The following is a 26,063-nucleotide window of genomic DNA, read 5'->3' as shown; positions in this document are numbered from 1 at the left end:
AGAAACCTGAACCCGACACGTCCGTCTGCTGGGAACACAATAACAAGCGGCACAGGACACATTCATCCAGTGTTTATTAACAGAGTATTTACAGGCAGGGGGACACAGGGACAGCAGTGTGTCGATGTGTGTGTTGATGTGTGTGTTAAGTGTGCAAATCGTTGTAGAGAACATTTGTCACCGCTGCTCTAACTGCTGCCGGGTCCTCAGTATCTGTGGAGGAAAACACAAACGTTAACACAAACACTCACACTGTGTGACAGGATAAACATTAAAAGGGACTTTCTTACCGGTTAAAGCTTGTTCTTCTTTGATAGGGAGGCAAACTGGTGTATTAAGAAAACTACGCATTTCTGAGATTAGAGTCCCAAATTAACGAATAAAAGAATGAAACAATTGTCTAGAGCCACAGCACTTCAGTTTGCTGGTTGAATCAAACTGATCACACCAGCTTGTTGGTTATTATGCCTTTATGGGATTAACTCATCAAATTCAACTTTGCAATTTGATTTATCAATAAGGAAATACTTGTGATTTTAGCCTAGGATCACCATATTATCAGAAGCATTTGCTGCGAATTTGGCGTATTCAGAAGGGAAACGAAACACGAACATAGATGAGTGAGTGAATACGCTGTTGTGCATCAGAAACGATCATACAGTGGACAGATGAAGGATATCTTCCTGTTCCTACTGTCACATCGCTTCACTTCACTGTGCATGTGGCATTCCCTCGAGGTTGATAAAGCTTGCAAATTAAAGCAATCTGGTTCCTTAAGAGTTTTTTTAACGTATATTTGTGACTTTAATCTTGGAAATTCTTTGGAGAGTTTTGTGTCTGAAAATGACCATACATATACTTAAAATGGCCCAAGTATGTCATTGTCAGCTATAGAGAAACTAATCGAAACCAGCTGAACATAGCAGCAAGTGTCTATGTTCAGAAACCTTCCCAGATTATGATGAAGAACTCTTCATCCTCACCCTTTCACTAATGGACTATTTTCAAGGTAAACAAACAGCAGGGAAGAAACTGAGAGCTACTAAGACTGCATATGATATTAAATGCACCTCAAGCCTCTTTTGTCTCGCCTTTTTTGACATTCCCCATTGTTGTTCCTCTAAGATGCAAATCCTAATATCCCATCCTCCTGGTTTTATTTTTTTACTAAAAATGTCTTCTCCTCTCATTATTTTGTACCTGGATTGCAACACCACACATTTTCCACCCTGGGTTAGGTAACAAGCCCATGAAATCCGGGTCAACAGAAACACAACAGGCCCAGAGGTTGAATTATTAACAGAGGCAGCAGGAAGCTCGCTAACACCATCACGAGGCTTCACAACATCAGCTGGAACGTGCATCTTCTCCTACTGAACATGTGATGTGTGTCATCATCGTTTTCTTCCACACTACATGGGTTTCCACTCATTTAGCTTTGCTCCTGTGACATGATGCGGTCCGCTAGCTGGTCATCCATGCAGACAAAAAAGACTAATTTGTATTATAATTCAGATTTCAGGAAATGAACAGGAAATAAATAGCCTTTGTGTGCATTCACAATCATTAACCAACTTATGGACTTAGTGTCTGTCAGGAGGATTGTTTTTGGAAAGAAGCCGGACGGTATAAATGCAATTTTCCAGAGAGCGAAGTGCAAAAAGATAAAGACAGCTTCTGTGTGCTGCCTCTCGAAGAATACTTCAGTCTTTGGATTTAAGGGTTATGAATGAATTAGCTCTTTGACCTTTCCCTGTGCGTTTGTGTTTAGATGTGTTAAGGAGAAGCCAGATAAAACAATATCATGGATAAATGATAAGAAAGATTGAAAACTATGGGGGAAAAAAAGAATTTTCAGCTCAAGACGAGAGAAATCGCTTGTGTTAGTCAATGAAAGCAATGTAGGATTTATTGAAAATGCTTATGGACTAACTTATATATACATTTCAAAATACTAGATTTCTTTACGGCAACCATGGCTGTTCTCTTTTTCTTTTATTTGTTTCCTTTTTCTGATTGTAAAAATGTTTATTTCACAATACTTGTGTTTGTATACACAAAAACCTAATAAATATTCAAATTAAATAAAGGAAAAGAGAATGTCTGAACCAACATTTTATGGCATTGCATCAATAGTTTGAGATATTTCAGATGGATCGAGAGAGAAATAAGTGACCGCATCTAAAGATACTTGTAGTACCATAACATCTAAGAGGAATGGATTGAATGCGAGAACATTGGTGAATATTGTTGCTGCGTGAGACCTCATGCAAGCAGTAAATATCTGTCATGTTGGGACTGTTTTACTCTTCCCTCCTCATTAGTATTCAGGTCAGGGTCTGAGTATAACTGGATGTCTAACTAATTGACTACAAAGAGCCACAGTTAGTGTGTGTCCAATTTAAAACAACAAGCAGAGGAGCTGTCAGGGTGAGTGTGATGAAGGATGCTCCAATCAGAGCTGATCATCTGCCTCATGACTGACTCTACTCACCGACTCCCAGCAGCTTCAGACGCTCTTTAAACTCGGGGTTGTCCTCCAGCACTCGCAGCATGTTGCTGGACTCCATGCGCTCCAGCTCCACCTTCCAGTAGATGTAGATTTTGTGATTGAAGCTGACGTACACCAGACAGGGGCTGTTCTTCCCCTCCTTACAGGTGTACTGACCTGCAGACAGTCACACAGGAGCCTCTTTACTACACATGAAATAAACATTTGACTCAATATGAAGCAGGCAGGGTGGAAATGTTTCATTAGTTTCTGAATGCTATGTGAAGTGTCTTCATATTCATCTGTTTACAGCCCACACATTTATATATTATTAACAAGTGGTATTTTATTCCAATTTAGTTTACTTTTTTCCAGGATTCTTTCTTGCACCATTGTGTCATTTATTTTTGTATATTAAATGTTAAAATGTTGAAAAGCCTGGGACTTAAGATTTCCATTGCCAATAACTACACTGTAGCTAGGGTTCGTATGACACATAAAACTTATTTTATCTTTTGAGTCCTATTATATCCAAGCAGAGAGCACATTTCGCTGTAAGAGATACCAAATGTGGGTTTCAGGAAGTCAGCCACGGGCATATTTTCTGGGAGTTTCCACTGATAAAACCTTTCTGGGCAGAGTTTCAGAGGGCACTGAAAAGTATACATAACACGGATCCACCCTCGGAAATGTCTGCATTTTTTTCAGGCAATGCGTCATCATGAATATGTTTTTGGTATTTTCACATCATTAAGCACTCAAAAGGCCCTAATCCTTTTGTGAACCTACACAATTCAGGAGTTTTTAAGTCAAATAGTGCAGTAGAAAATGTCTGCAGGTGATAAAATGGGGACAGTGAAATGTATGAATAAGAATACTATGTACTAGGTTAGAAAGAATTATATAAAACAGAATGTAAAATGTAATACTGTACAGAGGACAACGCATGGCTGCTAATGTGTCTCTGTGGTAGCTTCCAGACAAACACAGAAAACACCATCCAATCTGCTCTGATGCACACACACACACACACACACACACACACACACACACACACACACACACACACACACACACACACACACACACACACACACACACACACACACACACACACACACACACACACACACACACACACACACACACACACACACACACACACACACACACCCACACACACACACACACACACACACACACACACACACACACACACACACACACACACACACACACACACACACACACACACACACACACACACACACACACACACACACACACACACACACACACACACACACACACACACACACACACACACACACACACACACACACACACACTGTGGCTTGTTCAAACACTGCAGAGATATTTGAAAAGGACAGAGAGAGAAAAGAAGACCTGGGTGAAACCAAAGCAAAAGACGCCACCTACTGGTGTCTGATATTACTGCAGAGAAGCTAAATGCATTTATTGCAATAATAACCCAGATATCTGTTTTAAATGTGGAATGTGCAAGGGAACATGTTTCCATTGAGTTAATAAGATAAAAACGTTCTGGGAACATGTCACATTTATAAAAGAAGATGCAAAGATATTATTAATACAAAGAACTTTGGAGTCAAAGGTGTTCTTTTTAGGTTGTTATCCAAAATAACATAAGTAACAGAATGTCATTGTATTCTTAACTTAGAGTTTATATGTTTGTAAATTGATAAAGTTATGTTTATAGTATATGTTTCTTGAAAATACAAGCCAGATAAGGTTTTCCACTGTACTTATTGAAATGTACTTGCAGTATTCTTGCCTTTTGGTCTTGGTTGCATTAAAGTGCCAGCTTAATGAAATGTAATGTAAAGAAATGGTAAGACCAAAGGGTGTGGTATGCTGTACACACTGTAAAGTCACCTGAGGTAAATGTTTAATTGGTGATTTTAGGCTGTTTAACATTTGATTATAAAAACAGAAATATGATTAGGTCTCTCACCCGCACAGAAGGCGTTGACGTTCTCGTCGAACTGGAAGCGCACCGCGGTCCGGTTGTGGTCGATGATGTATGTTTGACCGTCCCAGGCACACGCCACCACCTCCTCTCTGCCGTCTCCCTGACAACACACACATCCTCGCCATGATTATCTAAACAAGAAGAGCCTCTCCAAACTACTTGAAATTCTGATGTTAATTGGTGATTGAACAATCACTATTAAAATGTGATTAATCGTTAAAGAGGAATTAAAGTGTTTAACTGCCCTCTCAGAAAGGTTTAAGCCTCTGAGTGGTCACATGTGTGCTAATAGCGGTGTCAGAGAATAAAACTCTACATAACTGCAGCAAGGGGAGGAGTGAAAACAGCATTAATAAGATTTTGACTGCTGTTAAAGTCTATTTTAAATCAGAAGTTGAAAATAATTGTATCTTAATTCACACGGACTCACTGTGACGTCGAGTTTCTGCAGAGCGAACAGCTGATGATCCACCTGGACCGACCACAGCAGCTGCTCCGAGCTGTCCATCAGCTTCAGGGTGCCTGGAACATGTTAAAAGAGAGGTAAGTATAATATAAAAGCAGTTTTTTATCATTTTGTATGTGCATCTATTAGAAATAAAGAATACGTGAAGAACTCCCAAGTATGAAAAGAGTATTTAAATGTACAAACATTTATTTTCAGCCCTGAGAATAAGTTTGTTTTTCTTCAAATACAAAATGTTGTTTATGACTTCTTTTAGACATCAAGAGCAAGGTCCATATGTCTCTGACTTTTAAAACTACACATCTATAATTATGGAGCTAAATGATTCTTAAAAAAGGACACAGGAGAACTAATTTAACCAAGTCCACTTCTGTTTCCTCTGGTAATGAATCTTCAACCTGAAATGGTTTTATAACTCTCTCTCTCTGCGATGGCTCATCATGCTGTCAGTGAGATGGAGTTGTGAGCGTATTATATTGGCAGCCAAAGTCTGAAGTGATGATAATCCCACTGGATCCTCTGCTTTAAATATTGATGCAGTCTCCAGCTGGAGGATCTACACTGACAGACACTGGTGTGTGCAGGGGGGGGGGGTACCATAAATAGCATCACTACTACTGCAAATACAGCAAGAGGCGCACAGACAAATAGCTCCTATAGAGTCAGAAGGTACATTTTGCTAAACAAAAACCTTTTTAGATTAAGGTTCTTTCATATGTAGATTATAAAAAGGGGGAAATATATATTGTATATTTTGAGAGGAGTAAACATGAAGTCATACATATTTAAGAGTAACTCATTGATTGGACAGTTTTCATGCTTGTTATCCTGCAGAATCAACCCCATGTGAAGTGAGGAAAACAAATATGTAGACTAATGGCCAATTATGGAGCAGATGAGTGGGCATTATGTGTCTATTTAAGGGCTTCAAGTAACTTTTTTTCCATAAATGGTTAATCTGTAGGTTTTCTATGTTATTGGATTAATTATATGGATAATAAAATGTCTGAAAATAGTAAACCATGTCTATTCCAGTTACTCAAAGTCCATGGTGATGTTTTTTCATTTCTGTTTAGTCACTACAAAACCTAAAGTTATTCATATTCATTATCATTAATAGTTGAAGATAGTTTTTTAGTGGATGTACTAATCAATAAGTCAACTTATCATTGTAGCTTTATTATTTATATTCACCCGTGTGACAAACAAATGACAAAACCAAATCAACTCAATAGTCACATTTACCAGAGTTCATTTGAACTGAAGTAGCCAGGTAAGGAAACATGACAAATATATTCATCTTATAGCCATCTTAAATGAATGACTTACCATCTAACGTACAGAGAGCAAACAGCCCACATTTAGACGACTCCTCTTTTGAACCTGATGAAAAACAAAGAAAGAAATGTATAATAAGATTATGGTTGCCACTCTTTAAGTGATTTATATTAAGTGTAGTTTATAGTAAAGGAACATATAGATGACTAACTGGCAGTACTGTTCAGTACCTTTACTGATGCTGCCGATCAGGTGCGTGGAGACATTCTTGTTGTGTATCCGCCCGGTGGACAGATGGAGAACAACATCTCTGGAGGGTCCCTCACTGTGAGCAAATGGAAATGAAAGCATGTTTAATATCAGTTTCTCAAGTCTACACCTCTCTAGCTTTTGTCTGAACAGTGTCTACCTCCCGGGGGTGGGGGGGGCCTCCTCCCCCGAGCTGCAGGAGTCCTGCTGGGTCCAGGAACACAGCAGAATGGCGTACCCGCAGCCGGGCTGAGACACCATCAGCTCCGGCAGACCCTCCGGACCAGGGTTCACCGACAGACTGTCCACCTGCACCACAGACAGTACAATAACCACTGAATGTATCTTTGATGGAATGGATGGTAAGATAATAATAGTACAGGATCAAAAAGTTAAATAATGTCCAAAACTAGTTAAAAAAGCCCAGGGTGATGTCTTCTATTGATTAAATAATTGACGGTTAGTACACAATCCAAATGCTTTTAATTCATTTAGGATAGATGCATCCAAAATGTGTTCCACTGTAACATAAGTCCAACATCTTCTCATGTTTAAAATACTAAATGGAAAAAAAATACATTTATTTAGTTAGTTTTTGATTGCTTTGAAAAAAATTGTATTTAGACGTTATAAATATGTTGAATGAAGGCATGACAAAATTATACTGTCCTTATGAGTCTACTGACATTTGATAAATAATAAATACTGTTGTGTTAACTACCAGCCCTTTATCCATTTAGTATACAGCAAAAATGTTTGTCTAATAAGTTCTCTGACTGTACCATATGTTCTATTAAAAAACTATATTACGCCGTTTTAAGGTTTGCCCCTTACATTTTCAGTCACCATATGTTGAGATAATAATGAGATGTAGTGTACCTGCCCCTCCAGAATCCATTTCTTTAGCAGAACCAGCTGACCGGTTCCCGTCTCTGAGCCCTCAGTCGGCTCCTCCCAGCGGAACGCTCTCACCACCCGGTCTGTGTATCCCACCACCAGCTCATTGCGGCCATCTCCATCTACAACACAGACACAATCTGTAGTCAGACTCACAGAGCAACACACACTTAACAAATAACATATAAGAGAGTTATTTACCAATATCGCTTATGAGGATGACTTTAGTGTTGGCGGGAATATGTTGGGTGAAGAGGGGCTTCTGGTCATCTGGGGACATGAATTCATGCTGACTGGATGAATCTGATTTACTAGCAGAGGCAGCTGTCAGGTCGAAGAGGTGGAACCAGCCCTCCGCACCAACGGCCACCACAAAGTTCTGACAAATAGAGAGGAGAGCACAATGTTAGGAACATAACCCACAAAATATTCACAACAATCTGCTGCTGATCATGTATCACTTTATAACTTACCCTTCCTTTGTTGCACACATCTCCAACTGCAACACAGGTCAGCTGGCAAAATAAGACACATTTTTATGAGAGAAAGAAATACACTTTATTAAACCATAAACGTTCTCTGGTTTCTGTACTGACCATGCCCACACAGGTTCTTGTGATCCAGGGTTTGGAGTCATCGTTCTTGTACACAAACAGCTTCCCGTTGGTGTCTCCTACAACCAGCTCGTTCAGCTGCAGTGCATGGAGACAGAACGCACATTTGTTATACTGGTACAGCATTATGTGATTTTAATAGGGGTTTAGGTCCTGTTTAAACCATGTGTTTCAGGTGTTTTATCAAGGAGACAAAATCAATATCAAAAGCTGCATGGACACTGAAATAACACTCCCAAAACAATACATTGAGTAAAGCTATGACATTTTGACATTACATATTCAGGTGCATTCACCGAAAAGGTCAATATGCAGACTAAACCTCTTTTTTTTTTTTTAAAGAGTGTGGGTTTTATATCAAGTACTAGCACTATTAATGTACATCAGCACATACAAATAAAATGGAGGGCTATTTTTTCCACCACTATTCAATATTGGTTAAGTGGTTAATATGTTGGTTACAAAACATTCAAAAAATTGAGAAAGAACTTAATCAAAGTGTCATATAGCCAAAGATAATGTCTCACAATTGCCTTTTTGTCAGAACAGCTGTGAAAATGGTTGTTAAAAGTGTTATAACAAGAATGTCAAGACAAGAAAAAGGGACACATTTGTTACAAACAGAATATTGGTCCAACTAGGAGGCCTTCAAGTACTTATATTTTCAACATTTCAAAATAAAAAAGTAAGCTTCTAAAGATAAAACATCTTGATAGCCTACCCTACTCTATGCAGAGAGAACACCTTATGTGAACAGTGCATTCAAAGTATTGCAGTATCACAGCTTTACACCAAAGCAAATCATTTTAGCATTTAAGCATCGTTCGTTCGTTTGTTTATGTTGCTCGATACCCACAAGTAAACACACTTAATTTCAGCTCTGGGTGTTAGTGATCATTATAATTCACAAGCAATAAACAGATTCATCTTAAATAAAAAAAAGTCATATTACTTACCGAGTCGTTGTCTGCATCTCCCAGACAGATAGCATGAGGAAACAGAGTCCCTGAAAAGTCCAAGCTGACACGTTGGACGTAGTTTAAAGATCGCATATCTTCTAATGAAAACTGTATTTAAAAAATCACCTTAAACATGTGGACAGCTGCTGTTTACATTACAGTTAGAAAAGGCAAAAATAGTTCCTGAGTCTCAAAGCTAGCTCAGCTAACTTTAGCTCATATGTTAAGGGGCTAAAATTAACTCTTGCTTCCTATAAAGAACGAGATATAACACCGCATTTGTACCTAAATGCTTCCTTTAATATATGTGTTGAATTGGTGCTAAGCATGGATGTTTAATAGTTGTATAGTGGCTCGCTACTTCCTCGTAAACAAAATCATGTGACCTCAGAAAGTACGGCAGCCCAGGAGAGACCAACTGTCTCTTTCGCAAAAATTAGCCCGGTTATTCTCACAAAAACGTGTTCTTTATTACATTCTATGGATGATAGACACATTAAAAAATATCCATGCCATGGCTAACACTTCGAATTTGTGGATTCTTAATTCCCAACACATCCAGAGTTGTTCTTTTGCAACAACAGATTTGGATTATTTTCCAAAACCATGTTCATCATTTATTTTGTCCAGTGCAGGAATTGATGAATCTTTAAAAAGAAAAAATGTTTTTTCATTTATGTATCAATCTTTTAACACTCATATTTCTACTATAACTTTGTTTGGAAGTACAGTTTTGCAAACTAGGGGGAACGTTGTATTTTACTCCCAGTGTAGAGCCACTGTTGTCCTCTAGAGGGAGACGTTCAATCACAACTTTATTGTCAGGCAGAAAACAGCTCACTTTAACATCAGAGATGAGGCAGGGGTCCACTATAAATTGGTATAATGTTGGTTCTTTGGGAAACACCTGGACATTGACCTCCACCATTTATTTCTTCACACTTATTCTTGTTATAGGTGATAAACACAAAGTATACCTGTGCCCTTATATGAATGGTGGGAAAAACGAATAACAAGCTGATCACAAAAAAAGTGAATTGTTACTTGTAAGTAAAACTTATTTTAGATGATACTGTAGACCTATGAACATACAATTCGTCATAAAACAATTGTAATTCTGAAATGTAGACTCAAAGATCTAATATTCGTATACAAAAAGTACTATATTTACAATTTACCGCTGCAAAAGTTTTTTATAACTTTTGTATAATAGTTCAAACACAGATGCATTTATTATGTTAGATAACAAGAGTAACTGCCTTAACATAATGCTAAATAGTCTCTTAACAAAATCCATAACTAATGGTGCCCTTGCAGAAAGAAAACAAAACTATTTTAATGACAATAAATTGAAGATTATTCCTCACATCACACACAAATGGATGATATGGGTACTTATGAGTTTTTTGTTTTATTGTCTCCACACAGCATGAACTCCATAAAGAAAAGAGAAAAAGGTGGTTAAAGGAGAACTCACGCGCCAGATGGTCGTATTAATTATTACACTCAGCTATACTGGAAAGCCCCTCAAGAAGTTGAAGAAGAACAGAGATGAGGGGGGTGAGAGAGGATGAGAGAGAGAGAGAGAGAGAGAGAGAGAGAGCGATATAGTGATATTGTAGCGATATATATAGAGAGACGAGAGAGAGAGAGAGAGAGAGAGAGAGAGAGAGGAAAGAGAGAAAGAGAGAGAGAGGGAGAGAGAGAAAGAGAGAGAGAGAGAGAGAGTCCTCACAAAGCGCTAATTGGACTCTGGAAGAACACTGACAGGGCATGGATAGGTTTCAGAAAGCCGGGCGATGGTGAAGGGGTGCAGGGGGAGGCTGAATAGAACCCACGCTTCTTTTCTAAACTCTCTTGCTGGGCGAAAATAAGGGGGCGAGAGGGAGAATACGGGGGGAGGGATATAAAAGAAAAGTATTGGTGGGGTGTGCGGGTGCGTGTGTGTGTGTGTGTGTGTGTGTGTGTGTGTGTGTGTGTGGTGTGTGTGTGTGTGTGTGTGTGTGTGTGTGTGTATGTGTTTTAGGGGGGGGGGCTTGGGGGTTCCTCAATGCAAGCTTGATTTTGAATGCCACTGAAAAATTGCACAATTTATTACAATCCCCTCTCGCACAGAAATAAAGAGGGGCAGGGGGAACAGAGGTCATTTGCGCGCGCGCAGAAAAACACTTGCACACACACAGAATATACTCACGCACAGAAATACACACACTGATAGAGAAGTACTACAGAAAGTGAAGCGAGCTGGTATTCTCTGTCACTGCACTTACACGCATCAAACGGGCACGCGCAATCACACGCACATATGCAATAGTTGTACACATGCAGGGAATGCCTTGAAACGCGGATTGGTAATGCGCAAAAACTGATCAATTACGCAAAAACTGAAAAACAACTAGCCTAATTTTTCATGCGTTATAGAGCTTTCTACACATACACGGGCACAAACACACCCACACACACAGACACGCGCACATACACACACATAAAACACACTGAAAAAAGAGAGGGTAATACAGTTTGGTCTTGGTTTTGTTCCGCGCTGACAGACGTGTTTTATCATTGTGCACTTTTCAAAGCGACAATAATGGACAGAACACTCCGCGTCCACGCTACAGTAACATTATCGAGTGTATCAAATCATACACAAAGCCCCTCCCAACAGCTTCTGAGGGCCCCTCCGCAATTCTGCGCCCCTCCGTTCCGCCTGTTCCAGGCAAAGGAGCTGCTCTAATCAAAGTGGAAAATTCGGCCTCTGGTGCACAATGGTCCTTCAAATGAGCGGTATTCAGACGCGACTGTAATGTTAACAATAAAATTAGACCGCGTTTGAGTTGAAACGCCAGCGAGCATCTGATTTACATAGAGAGCTCTCAGAAAAACTCCAGCATGAGGAGCGTGGTGGTGGAGGATGTAAAATCTGGATGTTTCGCAGAGACGAGACTTCTTTCAGCACCACAGCCTGGTCCACAGCTGCAAAGAAAAATCAAAAGATAGAGGATAAACATATTTTTTACTTTTTAATATGAATTATGCACATTATTTGCACAGATCCTAATTTCTTAAGCTCTATTACTCAGAGGAACCGGGACATTTTAAAATACACCAAACAATTTATTATCTGTTCTTCAAAACACTTTCCCTTTATTTTCTATAAATGTTCAGAATCTATTTGAATACACTCTCTTGGTGTGATTGTTTTGATGTCACCTGTTGACATGAGACTTTGAAACGTAATTCGTGAATTCTCTAAACATCTCTAAAAAGTGGTCTACGTCAGCACCGTGAAACAAAGGAAGTCCTGATGTTAACTTAAAAAAAGTCCATATGACTATGACTTTTCAGCACAGATGGGCTGATATTTGGTCAAATGTTCTATCTTCTCAAAGGTTCCGTAAATTGCCCAGTGATAAAAATAATAATAATTACAAAACTGGAAATATAACCCTTAAAAATGTGTAAAACGGTCTGATTTAATTCACGCATTAAAATGAACACAAACGTTTGGAACAAACACTGATGTTGTTTCTGTTTTAATGTTCTAAAACTTTGTTGGAAAGGTTTCCCTCCGCTCCGCCGCTCACCTCACTGACACACTGAGATAGAAAAGAAAACAACTCACCACTGACTGTTTGTTTAGTGCTTCAAGTGGCACGCGTCCGGCGCGCGCAATGCACTGGCACCGGGGCAGGAGCCCAAGGTGAATCCACGCGACCGGAGGGCGTGGCCAGTCCCACATCCAGACGCATTGAAAAGCAGTGGCGTCTCTCCTCGAGGACTCAGAGAAGCTTTGAGGAGTGCGCGAGGCATCATCCCAGAGGACTGCCCCCACAGAAACAAGCACACGTCAACACGTGAACGGCACGAGCGGGACGCACCTCCTCAAGACTTGCTGAATCTTTTTTATTTATGTTTTTACTGGGAATGGACTACACAGCCAAGATGGAGATTAACATGAGCCAGCAGCAGCTGATGCCGCCTGCCTGCTTCTTCTCCTCCGCGCAGAGCGTCCCTCTGAGCCCGAGCGGCAGCAGCAGCAGCAGCAGCGGGAAGTCAGGCTCCAAGCAGCCCAAGAGGCAGCGCTCATCCTCCCCGGAGCTGCTGCGGTGCAAGCGGAGACTGAACTTCGCGGGGTTTGGCTACAGTCTGCCGCCGCAGCAGCCGCACGCTGTAGCACGGAGGAACGAGAGGGAGCGTAACCGGGTGAAGCTGGTCAACAACGGGTTCGCTACTCTGCGCGAGCACGTCCCCAACGGAGCCGCCAACAAGAAGATGAGCAAAGTGGAGACGCTGCGCTCAGCCGTGGAGTACATCCGGGCACTGCAGCAGCTGCTGGATGAACACGACGCGGTGAGCGCAGCCTTTCAGTCCGGCGTCCTGTCGCCCGCCATGTCGCAGGGATACACCGCTGACATGAACTCTATGGCAGGTTCACCGGTGTCCTCGTACTCATCGGACGAGGGCTCATACGACGCCCTCAGTCCGGAGGAGCAGGAGCTGCTAGACTTCACCAACTGGTTCTGAGCATCTATAATAGGTAAGACAAGTTCATATCAGAATTGATAACATAGCCTACATGATTATAGATGATTCAAGATAACAGTCCTGAACAGTGCATTAACCTTTCCTTCCTCTCCTCAGATTTATAGATCTACTCACTTTACTGTGGAGGTGCGCTTGGGATGGTCCCGGAGGAGGCAGGCTGTCCCCATGAACAAGACGCACTGTAAACGTGTTTTCGTCCCGGGTTACCCCCGGCTCTCCCTGACAAACACGGCCTTAAAGTCCTAAAAACTCTGTGGAAATCAGGCCGGAGATCAGCGCCAAAGGATTAAAGGAAGAAGGGTCTCCTGACAGCGTGGGAATCCAAGCTTCTGTGCCCATGATAAACAAAAAAGTGAAATCATGCTCTTCACATTAAAGACATTATTTAATACGTGGCTCTTTAACTATGCTAAATCCAATCACAGAACTCCAACCCTTTGGTAAACCTCGCAGACGTTTCAATTCAGAAAAAGCTTCCAAGTCGAGGATTTATTCTATAAATGTCTATATCAAACGCTTTTTTGAAATATATTAAGATATTTTTGTATGTAAGAGATTTATAGATGTTTTGTACACATCCTTTTGTATATATTTTGTCTATATATTACGAAGTTGCTTCTATACCTCCTGCCTATAGACGTGTAGTCTATTATTCTCTGGCTCTTCTGTTCATGAGGTTTCCAGAAGGAGTTTGACACTCCGAAGTTTTATTCTAGCACCAATGTGTCTTATTTAATAGCAAAACCATGTTATTGCATTATGTTATGAAGTTCACAATGATCAAAACGTATGCAGCTATTGTCCAAACCGAGCGCGATGGCCATGCATTGTCTCTTTACACTGCCAGCTCTTTATTGTCTTCACATAAACTGATGTTGGAAAAGTCTTATAAGCATATTTTCTACACTCTAGTCCAACAATAAAATGATTTGCTACTGAATTTTTTTTTCTGTCTTGTTATTTCGGGTGTATTCAAAGGAGGGGGGACATTTTTGGTTACAGCTTTCAACGTGTGGTTAGTAGAAAGTTGGAGAAAAAAGCGAGAGGGAGCTATCAAATGAAACAACTTTACGCACATTTACGCACACTTTACGCACGCTTTATTTGCTGTCAAGTCAGTCGATTTCACAACAAAATAGCTCCTTACAGTCTCTGGTCATAATGTCCGAGGGTGCCTAATCCCTTTTTTTAATTGGACAGTATCTACAATAGAATCAAACATGTTGAGCGAAAAGTAAATCTGGTGTAACAAGTGCGTAAAACTAAAGGCATCCCTCTTTATTTCAAAGTATGCACAGTTATGAAACCCTATTGGCTGTAAGATACAATGGCTGACGACGTATTTCTCTTAAATTTGGGATTTTAAAGTATCAGAATCCTAGCAAAAATAATGTATCACTTTCAAAAAAGTTATTAATTCTTTCAGTCGAGTTTTATGTCCTCGTAGTTTGATCTGCATACCACGAAGAGATTGGTGCAGCTTTAAACGGGGCGTTAACTGTTCCTTGCATTAAAAAATATATAAATAAAGCGAATTCACGATATATAAAGTTCGTGCACACAAACAGGATACACTTTAAGAAAGCACCAAAGCAGTAATATAGATAATAGATGGGCCTATTTTTCATCCAAATTTCGCAAATGAAGTGAAACTTATTAAAACTTATTTAAACTTGATTGAACTGTCTTATAGCATCATTTACATGACACAAAGGGAATGGCAGTGGAATGACCACACTTTTGCGACCACCAACAGATGTGGAGGTAGAGCTTGTGTGTTTCTGCAAAACTAAGTTTGACAGGTAGGGCGGAGGCTGCCGGCGGACGCGTGTCTGCTCTAATGAGTGAATGGGTCTGTGCGGTGGTCGAGTGGAGACACAGAGCTGAACTGGCTGATGGCGTGTGCCTCATGACAGCAGGCTGAACACACAAGAACTCACCACCTGGAAAGGGGTGGGGGGTAGTGGGTAGTGTGTGTGTGTGTGTGTGTGTGTGTGTGTGTGTGTGTGTGTGTGTGTGTGTGTGTGTGTGTGTGTGTGTGTGCGTGTGTGTGTGTCAGAGTACTTTGGCTGGTCTTGTAGTTAAAGTTTTTGAAATATTTAACTTAGATATTTTATAAAATTACGAAATTTCCACATTTGACTCTTATTGAATCAAACATAAAATGGAATGTTAGCAAAATTATGAACCATTTCATCCACAGAGATAGCGGGATGTGTTCAGGGGTTTTCTCAAAGGATGTCATGGACCACCAAGGGGCCATAAGAGTGCTCGTCAGTATGGCAATGTTAAAACTGTCTTTAAATATTTAGGATTAGCACATTCATCATCTGAAATCAAAAATACTGTGTTGTGTTCCCTATTCTGATTGACAAGCCTTTACAGTCAGTCAGGCTTTTAAAATAACACACTTCAAATCTATTGGCATTTTTCATTTTTTTAGTTTATTTGGATAAACAAATGAATGATAATTGAACAATTCATTTCTAAAAAAGGACAATATACAAATAGTCAATGAAATACAAATGAATACGAAACAACATGTCAAGAAGTTCAATAAGTACATTGTGTGTGTATTAGACCAAAGTTAATGCATACATGTGATTATAAAATACTTTACTACGATGTTTAGAATATTAGCAGGTTCAACTCATATGCTTCACTTAAACATGTAGAAAAATGTTTGCTGTTTCTGATGTAAACATTGAATTAGTCCTAACTAAGGCTTCTGGTCTGGGGGGGGCAGGTTTTTATTGGGGGGTTTCATTCCACCAATCAGTATGCAAACATGTGGACATCTTTCTTTGAGGCAATTGTTATGCCTGCTTCCCAATGACTTACAATACAACTCACTTTAAATTGATTTTGTTGTTGTATTATATCATTAGAAATAGCAGCAGATTTGAAGAAGAAATTAAGGGCAACATTTTCACCTCTGTGGCAGATTTAGCAGTACAAGTATGTAGCTGTTAATAAATGGCGCAAATAAACAAAAAATCAGTTCTCAAGAGCCCAAACAAAACTATTTGAGTAATGTTAAACTTTGGTGACTTCTTTTGTGTCAGAGCTACTCCTGTCATTTAAAAAGAATAAATAACCTTATGTAGTATACACAAATTGCCTGTGTAGGTTTCTCAAAAGAGAAAGTAAAATGAGGAAGATATAGCTAACGGAAGAAAATGCTGACTGAAGACAAAGCCGATAGTAATATTTATATATCTTTTTACCTAATTTCTTATGTTTTTATAAATATCTTAACCTTATTTATTATTTAAAATGAACATACTAACTTCTTATGTTATGTTTATATGAATGCTTGTATTACATTTTATAATGTAGTTTATTTAATCTATCTGTTTATTATTATATTTTAAAATGGCACAACTGTCACAAAACCCAACTTCCCCAGAAATAAATGAAGAAATCTAATTCTGATACATTTGACACAAAAGTAAGTTCCATGCGGTAAAATAAACTTTAAAGGGCCCATGTCATGCTTTTCCGGTTATTACCCGTCCCCTTGTGTGTTATGAAGGTTTTTCTGCATGTAAACGGTCGGCAGAGTCACAAACCCTCAAAGTACACCCTGTAGCGAGTAAAACTCTAACACAACAACAAATGACCGGATTGGCCCAAATGGACCAATCAGCGGAGCACCTCACACACCAGGATCCCTTGGCTAACTAATACCCCTTTCACACCAACGGTGTTTCAGGGCCGGTTCGGTGCTGGTGCTTGAAAAGCACCGGGTTTTTCCTGTTCACACCGCAGCGGAGCAGCGTCATAGCTCCGGAATCCGGTTCGTTTCGAGCACCAAAAAGTTGTCCGTCTAGAAGCAAGAACCGCATACGTCACGCTTACGTCGGAGGGGGGCGAGATTAACCTGAGCTAACACTTAAGGCGAGTACGGCAAATAAAAGTTGTAACAAGCAGTAGTGCTGAGCAAAGTGACTAGAACGCAACCACACACTTGTTAAAAAAAACACACTTTATAAAGTCAGGCAACACTAACCAGGCTTCGTGTGATTCTGTTTATTTGTACCTTACTTTGACCATCCGTTCGCTGTTATTGATCATTGTGGAGAGCAGGCAGACGTTTTGTTTGTTATTATAGCAGCTATCGGATGGAATCAATACATGGGCTGCACAGGTTGTCATGTCCGACTATCACAAGTAGAATCATAATGAAAAATACGTCGGTAAAAAGTGCCTGTAGAAAACGGCTTAGCAAGTAGTCAGTTTAGCTTCGGTTGCTATGCTAACATCACCCATGTTATACCAGAGAAACTTTCATAACAGCGTTGTGATGCCAAACAGCGTCAATTCAGACTGACACACATTCACTCAAGGGGAACTGGGGATATGTATCAGCTGCTTGTGTGACAGTCAGACAGTGAATACTTTAGAGCCGTGTGAGCTAACCCGGAGCTAACGGGAGAATACACTTGTGGAAGAGCAGCCGGCCAGCACTGCAGCGGTCGGTAAATGCCGCTGAAACACATTAATAAACAATGAACCACGGCACTCTGGAGAAAAGTATAAGGTTGGAGAAGTCGTTATTTAATTTAATCTGGCTTCGTATGATTAAAAGCAACGCAGTCCCCGGCCCGTTGTTGTTGTGAGGTGAGCTCCGGCGTTGGGGAGAAACTCAGCGACGTAAACTGTGACGTCATGACGCAGCAGCGGCAGCACCAGTCGGGCTCTGAGCGGTGTGAAAAGAGCCGGCGCTAAACCGAAGAACCGGTTCTGAACCAGAAAAGCTCTAGCACGGAGCTTGAACCGGAGTTGCGTTGGTGTGAAAGGGGCATAACAGGGAGTCCCCATCGACTTGCATAGAGCTCCCTGAACGCTGGCAATAGACGAGTTGGGATCGCGGAGAAATGCTCTCCGCAGACCCATTCTCACAGCGTTATAAACCTTTTTCATACTCAATATCAAGCCACACTTATTGTTTTTACTTCGGCTGTGAGTGTTTGTGTGTGCTCAGGATGAGTTTCGCTTGTTCTCGCTGTATCGCCGACCCGGAAACCTGTCCGCTCCTCGCAGCAGCTCGCAGCAGCTCGCAGCAGCGGCGAGCAGCAACGAGCCTCGCAACATCCCGAGGACAGAGAGTGAATACCTGGTGAATACACATACTATACAGAGATGCTGGATGAGAAACCAATGTGATTTTGGAAAATTGCACAATTTAAATCTATTCTAGTAGACCTCAACAATGGAAATATGATCAGCAGAAATGGCCATGACATGGGACCTTTAAGAGTGCATGGTTTATCTTAAAAGTCAATAAAAAAACAGGTTCAACATTAGTGAAGGTTTTTTCCATGATGACAAATGTTGTGTACAAAACGCTCCTGATGTAACCATCCTGCTCTGCTGCCTGTCACACTGCATCATGTTTCTATGTCTGTCGAGCGTGTACGAACCGCAGGGGAGCAAGGCCGAATCTAATTGGCAAAGCTGAAGCAAAACAATGGCTCAAACTATATCAGATGAATATCTTATTGAATATCATTCATCAGTGTTGATTAAGTTGGATGGAAGAGAACAACAGGCTGAGCGGCTCAAATATTGTTGTTCACTGCAGAACAATAAGCAGTCATCAGAAAATGAACCTCCGGCAGCAGCAATTATTTATTGCAAATAATATAATAGTTCTGTGGCACATTTAAAGCTGTTTCTAATGCAATACTTTGTTCAGTGCTGCAGAACATTTCAGGACCATAGACAGCACTTTACAGCCATATAAGACTCAATGTAGCAAAAGGAAACAGCTTTATGCGCGTTTTCTTGATAAATGTTCTATACACATCTCTCATTATCTCATTGATGATGCAAATATCAAGCTTTCTGGGGAAGTCATAAGTGAAATTAAGTACATTTAAAGTGGACCTATTATGCTATATTGGGAAAATATATTGTAGGGCCATACGTATACAAAACATGTCTGTGAAGGTTTTTGCTTAAAATACCAAACAGATCACCCATTGTAGCCATGCCTCATACTGCTCATACCCCTCTTTTGCAGCCCTGCGAGAACAGTCCCCTTTTAACATTTGCTCCCGTTTAGCATTATGGGCGTCATAGCCATAGACTATAAAAGTCTTACCCAAGGCTGAATCATAAACTAAACTGTATATATATATCAAGTACAGTAACTACAGCTAACGTTGTAGCCTAGCAGAGTGGACAAGTTGCTGTTAGCTGACAGTGAGGCACGTACCTGTCCATCAAAGTGACCACGACCTAATTTATGCAAAAACTTTAAGACCTAATATAAATAAAGGGTCGCGTTATAAAACAATTCACTCACCAATTCATAATCATGAAGGTGGAATATAACTATATCCCGAATAATTTGTATTGCATCCAGGGGCAGAAACATGTTTGGCATTTTAACATGGGGCTCTATGGAAATTCCTCCTTTCTGCAGTCATCGCCTATCGGCCAATAGATGAACTGCAGTTTGTGGCACTTCCTTATTGGCCTCCCGGCTCTGCCCCAGAGTTTGCCACTTGGTTAGCACCCCCCCCCTTTATTTATTTTTAAAGATGTGGGTACGGAGGAAAAGAGAGAGGGTTTCGTTTTCTGTCACTTTGTGAGTTCCCTGACACACCGGGGACACATATGTATGTATAAAAGACATCAAAAAGTGCATTTTGCATAATAGGTCCCCCTAGCTGGGCCAAAAACACAGTTTGTCCATGCCTAAAACAAGAGCAGAAGTTTTATTTGAATGTTTTTACAGTTTATTTTGTTGTAAACCACTTTGAATTGCTTTGTAGAAGATTGACTGTGTTTGTCTGCAACCGTTAGCATGTATTGCTAACAAGCTTGCAGTAATGTATAACACTATTTCCAAAGGCATCAGATATGTCAAAAGCTGACTATTTTGGCTCTTGGCGGAGTTATATTGGCAGCTATTTTTCCAACATTTTGTTGACATTCCTGCAGTTCTTTTCTCCAAGTCTGAGATATCGTGGATGTCGGAAAGAGTTCGGAGAAGCTGTTGTGAAGCTTTTTTCCACTCAGCTGCTCAAAATTGCAGTTCAAACCATTTGACTTAAAGCACCAATTTATTTGTATTTTACATGCTTGAATGACTAGGCCTTTAATGACAGATTAATACTTTCAATGTAGCATTACATAATACCACAGTGCCTAATTCATTCCCTTGAATCTAAGCCCTCTGTTCGTACAGTACTGATTGTATAGTGGCAGTGAGGCTGATACCTGGCATTGCAGTGAAAGAGCTCAGAGGTTGCTGGAGTCATCGAGAGGGTTGGCGATGACAGACTTGTGGATGAGCATGAAGAGGGGCAGGTGGGCCAGGAAGTCCAGCAGGTCGAGGGGGGGTGTGCTCTTCAGCTCCAGCCTGATGGCCTCCTCCTGCTCCAGATGGATTCCTCCGGCCTTCAGCTCCAGAAGAAGCTGCTCCGTGCTGATGAAGCCCTGCAGAGCTCCGGCGTCTCCATGCTGCTCCTCCAGGAGGAACAGGAACAGTTGCTGCATCATAATAATAACCATTTTCATAAATAACAGTATAAAAACGTCAATTGGCCTCACTCTAAGCACAGAAGTGGGTGTGTTTGTGTGTGTGACTCAGGTAGCCTCATATTACCTGCCTTGTTTGAGTGCACCTGTTTGCACTGTTAACGCAGTCAAGGTGATAATTGTTGGGGGAGGGGGAATAATCCTTCTGGCATTTTGCCGATTCTCATGTTCCTCCTGCCTTTCAGTTGGTAAGGACTTCCTTCCATGAAAGAGGGCCAGGCCTGGGCCAGCTGCTAGCCAGTCCCGGTCCATCTGAGATCAGCCGTGTGTCCCGGGCTGATTACAGGGCAGGGCGGAGTGGACGGCATGTTCACTGCTGGGCACTTTAATGAGATTAGTGCCTTGCTAATCTATGAAAGGGAAAAGCACCCCTCTCTTTCTCTCTCTGGCTTGCTTCCCTCATTTCTATGCATGAGGGCTGAGTGTCTTTCATTGAAAAAAAAGCTAGCTTTACAAAGCATGCTTTGGAATTGCCCTTCAAAGTGTTTACTAGTATTTATTACATTATAATTATACCTGCGGAGCCTTAAAAGAGAGGCCGAGACATTGTTTGTGTCATGAATGTGACTCATGGGAGAGTTAATCTGATGTTGCGCGAAGGTAATCAAGTGCACCTTGTGAAAACAGAGTGCAAACATGTGGTGGGGAGTTCTTTTCAGCACACATAAAACAGCATGAAGAGAATCTAAGCCAAACCTTTACAGTACCTTTGCTTTGAAGAGCCTCACTTCTAAGGAGCGGAAGTCCATGTTGGTGATTTGTGATCGCATAAACTCACTGGAATAAGAAAAAAAAGTGATCAATTGGCTAAAGTTGCTTCTGCATGAACATGTGAGCATGGTTTTCAAATAAGTGCTCTACTGATTTAGTGTTGCATTTTCATAAAGTGGGGGGAAGACAGAGAATAAATCAACAATGGTCAGCAGAGGTGAATATATTTTGTCCCTTGTGCGGTTCAAACTGGCTTCTACACTTCCCATAATGCATCTCAATTCATCTCAAAGTGGTGAGTTGCAACTTTGACAATCAAACGATTGTCCAAACAGTGTTGTTGTGAATCACAAAAACAAGTGTTGATAAATACTTGGCTGCCACTGAAGACATATTGAGGACACTCGGCGGTGGCGGGTGATTTTTGGCGGGTCATCCCGTGCAATGTTGTGTTTGCAGAGCGCTGTGATGGTAAAGGGTTCTGAGCCCATTGTGGTTGCTCACAGTGGCCTGGCTGACAAACAATACGCGGGCACACGTGGACATCCCGCCACAGTAACGGATAAAACTGGTTTTTGGGACAGTGGGTGTGGTTGGGGGGTGCTGGAGCAGGGTGAGTGGGGGTTCGTGTGGAGGTTTATTTAGGGAGGGGAATCTGGACCTGGGCACACTCTGGTGCAATGTGAATACTGGCAGACCAACAAAATGTAGGTCCACTGGGATAATTGGAGGGAGACACGACCAATTGTGTTGGGACAGAGCTGTCCTCTGCAGCGTGTGGCACAGCGACCGTCAGCCCGGCTCTAACGAGGGCCCGGTGTTAATGAGCCCCTCCTCGCTCAATGGCCTGCAAGAGGGAAGAATAGCCAAGCGCTAGGCCAACGAGTGCAATGCACGCCTGACTGCTCCCTGCACTGTGATTGGCCCTTGTCCTCCAACCCGGTGCAGGTGGGGGCTTGACGGGGATGAGGCGAGACAGGGCAGCTAATGATCATTAATTGCACTTGGTTTGCAGAAAAAGAGTCCGAATGCTGGTGTGCTAAGGACACTGGCGTGATAATGGCGAGCGTAAACGAGGTGCTTGGAGTCCGCTGATGGACTGAGGGGGAAGATAATAGCAGCCTAACCCATTTTCTTTGGCCCGCCCTCCTCTGGCACCCTGCTGGGGCCGACACAGAAGACTTCTCGCTTACGTAATGCCCAACATTTTGGCGCTCTCCCCGTTGGGGGACTGGTATACAGACCTGCGGGGGGTGAAGGGATGCAAACACATTCTGACCTAGTTTGACTTGACAGAATTGAGAGTTGTTTTGGGATATATTTGAGCGGGACTCGTGTTGTCAGACAGTTTATGTGGCGGGGAGCTGCTCTAGTTTCTGCTGTGTCATGTTTTCACCAACATTCAGAGGTGGAGAGAAATTAAGTTAATGTAATTGTCGCAATAACGTACAATTTTGAAGTTTTTGTACTTGAGTATTTAGACTTCCTGCTAGTCTTTACTTCTGCTCCTGACAAAATTAAAAGGCAAATATTGTAACTTTTAACTCCACTACATTTATTTGATCAATTTAGTCACTTTGAAAATTCAGATTGAGATGAGTTACATGAAACATAAACAACAAATAATGGTTAATATGGTTAAACAGGTTAATATAAAATGTTATTGATTCATTGCTGGATTTCACAAGCTACCAAGCAGTTCATATAAGATGTGCAAATATAATACATAATCTAATTCTTTTTTTAATTGGGCTATTGGGCAGATTGACTCACTCCCTCTTTTAAAATGTGGACTTTTACATGTTGTCAGAGTTGTTCTACGTTCAGTTTAGTAAGAGATGTAAGTATTTTGTCCAGCAGTGCCATCATTAGTGCTCCTTCACTCCCTGACTAATTTAGTCCGGAGAGTTTCCCGGAGCGAGGACGCTTACAGTAACTCTCCTCGCACGCATGCACGCTCACACAGCGCACACGCATTAAGGACAGTGACAATAACACTGACGGCTCCACTGATGCCGTTTGGGAATCCTGCATGGCAATGTGCTTCTTGGCAGGTCATGTGACTTGCCCTGAGGGAATGTGGCGCTGTGTGAGGTGGACTTGTTGGGGAGCACAATGCTACACAGGGACAGATGGGCTGAGTCAAGGACCAAAACAGCAAGGGCGAGAGGTAGGGGGAGATTAGACACATGAGAGGGGAGGACAGTTAAAGTTGAAAAGAAAAGAGGAGAGCGACGGGGGGAAGGGTGCAATTAGTTCGAGGTAAAATGGGAAGAAGAAAAATAAATATTCGAAGAAATTCAGGAAGTACCTCCTCAGATTTCAAAGTCTTACATGATCAGAACATCTGATTGTGTAACTACTGCTGCAGCTCATTTCTTAAATAGGATTAGAGACAACAGGATTAAGTGAGACAGGTAAGAGGATCAATTTAGTTCAGTTGGGATGAGATGACAGAAGGATGCTATTGTTTTTCGCCATGTTTAGGAGCCGGCATTATGAACCCTGATCTTCTCTCTTCTTCTTATTTAAATTGCAAAAAGGAGTTTTGTGGAAAGAGGTTTAATATGGTCATTCATTATCATTACTATAATTGCCTCCATAGAGAGCAGACACCCTGGTTTCTCTGCTCCAGTCTCCAGTCCTCCTCTGATACGGCCACACAAAGGGCTGGCCGTAAATCAGAGGACCCATGATCCTGACCCCGTCCTCGCTGAGAGGGAGTTCTCACTGCGGGGTGAGGGCTTCGGGAGCAGGCTTTGACCCTCAGAGACCTCCAGAGCAGGCTTGGCTCCACACACTCCTGTCTGTAGGAAGCTATACCCCCTCAGGCAAAAAAAAGCGATGTGTGTGGGAATCTGCAGCATATGGGTCATAGAGGATCATGCTTTCTGTCTGCACTGGGTTCAATGTAGGGCTGCAAAGAATTATCATTATAAATTAATCTGTATAATATTTTCAAAATGAACTGTTTTGACAAGAAAATATCAGGAAATGGACAAAAATGCTTTTATACCTCCTCAAATGTTTTTTTTGTTCTAAAAGCCAGTCCAATAAGCACATTTATTTATCATAAGAAAAATGTCAAGGCACTTTTCAATTAATAAAATGCCTATATTTTTATCGCATAGTCATGATAGACCTCAAACAAAACTCCCTGATTAAAGCTTGATGGCAAAAGTATCGGCTGTTCTTTAGGTCTAACATGGTTTTTATTACAATAAAGGCATTTTTAAGAGTTTCAAAGGATTGCTTTTTAGAGTAAAGGGGTTTTAGATGTATCAAAATGCAAAGATACACACTCTTTTTGAGTCCAGAAAGTGCTCCTACCCAAAAAAAATGCAAGCGCATATATTCAATAAAAAAAAATGATATAAATCATTATTTTAAGTGCTCAGGCATTTGCCATTATCACATCCAATGTCATGACTTTGACTTCTGAAGTCATACGTTTGAAGACACAAGGAGAAGAGGATCAAAGGGAGCACCCCACATGTCGACAAAATCACTGGAACAAATTTGCGTACACACACACTTATTCTTATTTATGGCAGGTCGTGGACTCGTCTTCCTGCTTTATTGAGGAGTTCAGAGTGTGTCTGCTGAAGGTCACTTACTCCATGGTGGCTATTTTCTGTGCCAGGCTCGCAATCACAGCAAAGAGCCTCAGGTCCACCAGCCCATCTGTCACTCTGAAGTCCACCATCTCCAGGATCTAAGACAAAAAGAACAGAACCTTGGTTCAGACTGAGACATCTCAAAAGGTATGGGATGGATTGCCATGACATTTTATGATCCACAGATGATGAGTGATGATTTGGGGATGCCCTGACCTTTTCCTTTAGCCCAGACAAAAGGTTAAAATGTGTGGTTTTGAGTCCTAATAGATTGCCAAGAAACTTGATACACACATTTGTAATTAACTGTACTTCGGTGATCCTCTGATTTGACTTAAAGCGCACTATAGCACGGTAAGACATTTCCAATTTCAAAACTAAAGGCCTGCAAAACTAACACGTTGCCATCAGCTCAAGATGTACTACATTGGTTATGTGCTAATTAGCTAATTTTAGCATGCCAACACTGAGATGGTGACCATAGCAAACATTTTACCCTCTCAACATCGACATGTTAGCATCCTGACTTTGCTATGTTACAGAGACTCCATCATGTTTTCTTTTAAAAGGCTATTCTTTCATATTTATTTGCAGTAAATGACCTATAAAAGCTTAGATCTCTTGCAAAAGCGTTATTGAACGTTCATCATTTAATGTAAAATTATCAAAAA

General features: G+C 41.1%; 2 protein-coding genes across 2 annotated transcripts; one reads left to right on the top strand and one right to left on the bottom strand.

The window, feature by feature from the left end:
• Positions 1-57: 57 nt before the first annotated feature.
• itfg2 (integrin alpha FG-GAP repeat containing 2) lies at positions 58-9,348 on the bottom strand. The gene is made up of 12 exons (XM_034133258.1): positions 8,963-9,348; positions 7,989-8,084; positions 7,866-7,907; positions 7,594-7,771; positions 7,375-7,514; positions 6,656-6,804; positions 6,477-6,571; positions 6,298-6,351; positions 4,933-5,024; positions 4,485-4,602; positions 2,495-2,668; positions 58-213 (listed from the first exon to the last, which is right to left on the bottom strand). Exons 1-12 carry the CDS (start codon positions 9,056-9,058, stop codon positions 146-148), a joined length of 1,302 nt encoding a protein of 433 aa, XP_033989149.1. The 5' UTR covers positions 9,059-9,348; the 3' UTR covers positions 58-145.
• Positions 9,349-12,770: 3,422 nt separating this feature from the next.
• ascl1a (achaete-scute family bHLH transcription factor 1a) lies at positions 12,771-14,437 on the top strand. Its single transcript, XM_034133574.1, has 2 exons — positions 12,771-13,502; positions 13,607-14,437. Exon 1 carries the CDS (start codon positions 12,875-12,877, stop codon positions 13,487-13,489), a length of 615 nt encoding a protein of 204 aa, XP_033989465.1. The 5' UTR covers positions 12,771-12,874; the 3' UTR covers positions 13,490-13,502; positions 13,607-14,437.
• The last annotated feature ends 11,626 nt before the right edge of the window (positions 14,438-26,063 follow it).

Source organism: Trematomus bernacchii, unplaced genomic scaffold (genome assembly GCF_902827165.1).
Source record: "Trematomus bernacchii unplaced genomic scaffold, fTreBer1.1, whole genome shotgun sequence".
Taxonomy (NCBI): domain Eukaryota; kingdom Metazoa; phylum Chordata; class Actinopteri; order Perciformes; family Nototheniidae; genus Trematomus; species Trematomus bernacchii.
Note: the sequence above shows the minus strand (reverse complement) of the source record. Positions and strands in the feature narration are given on the sequence as shown.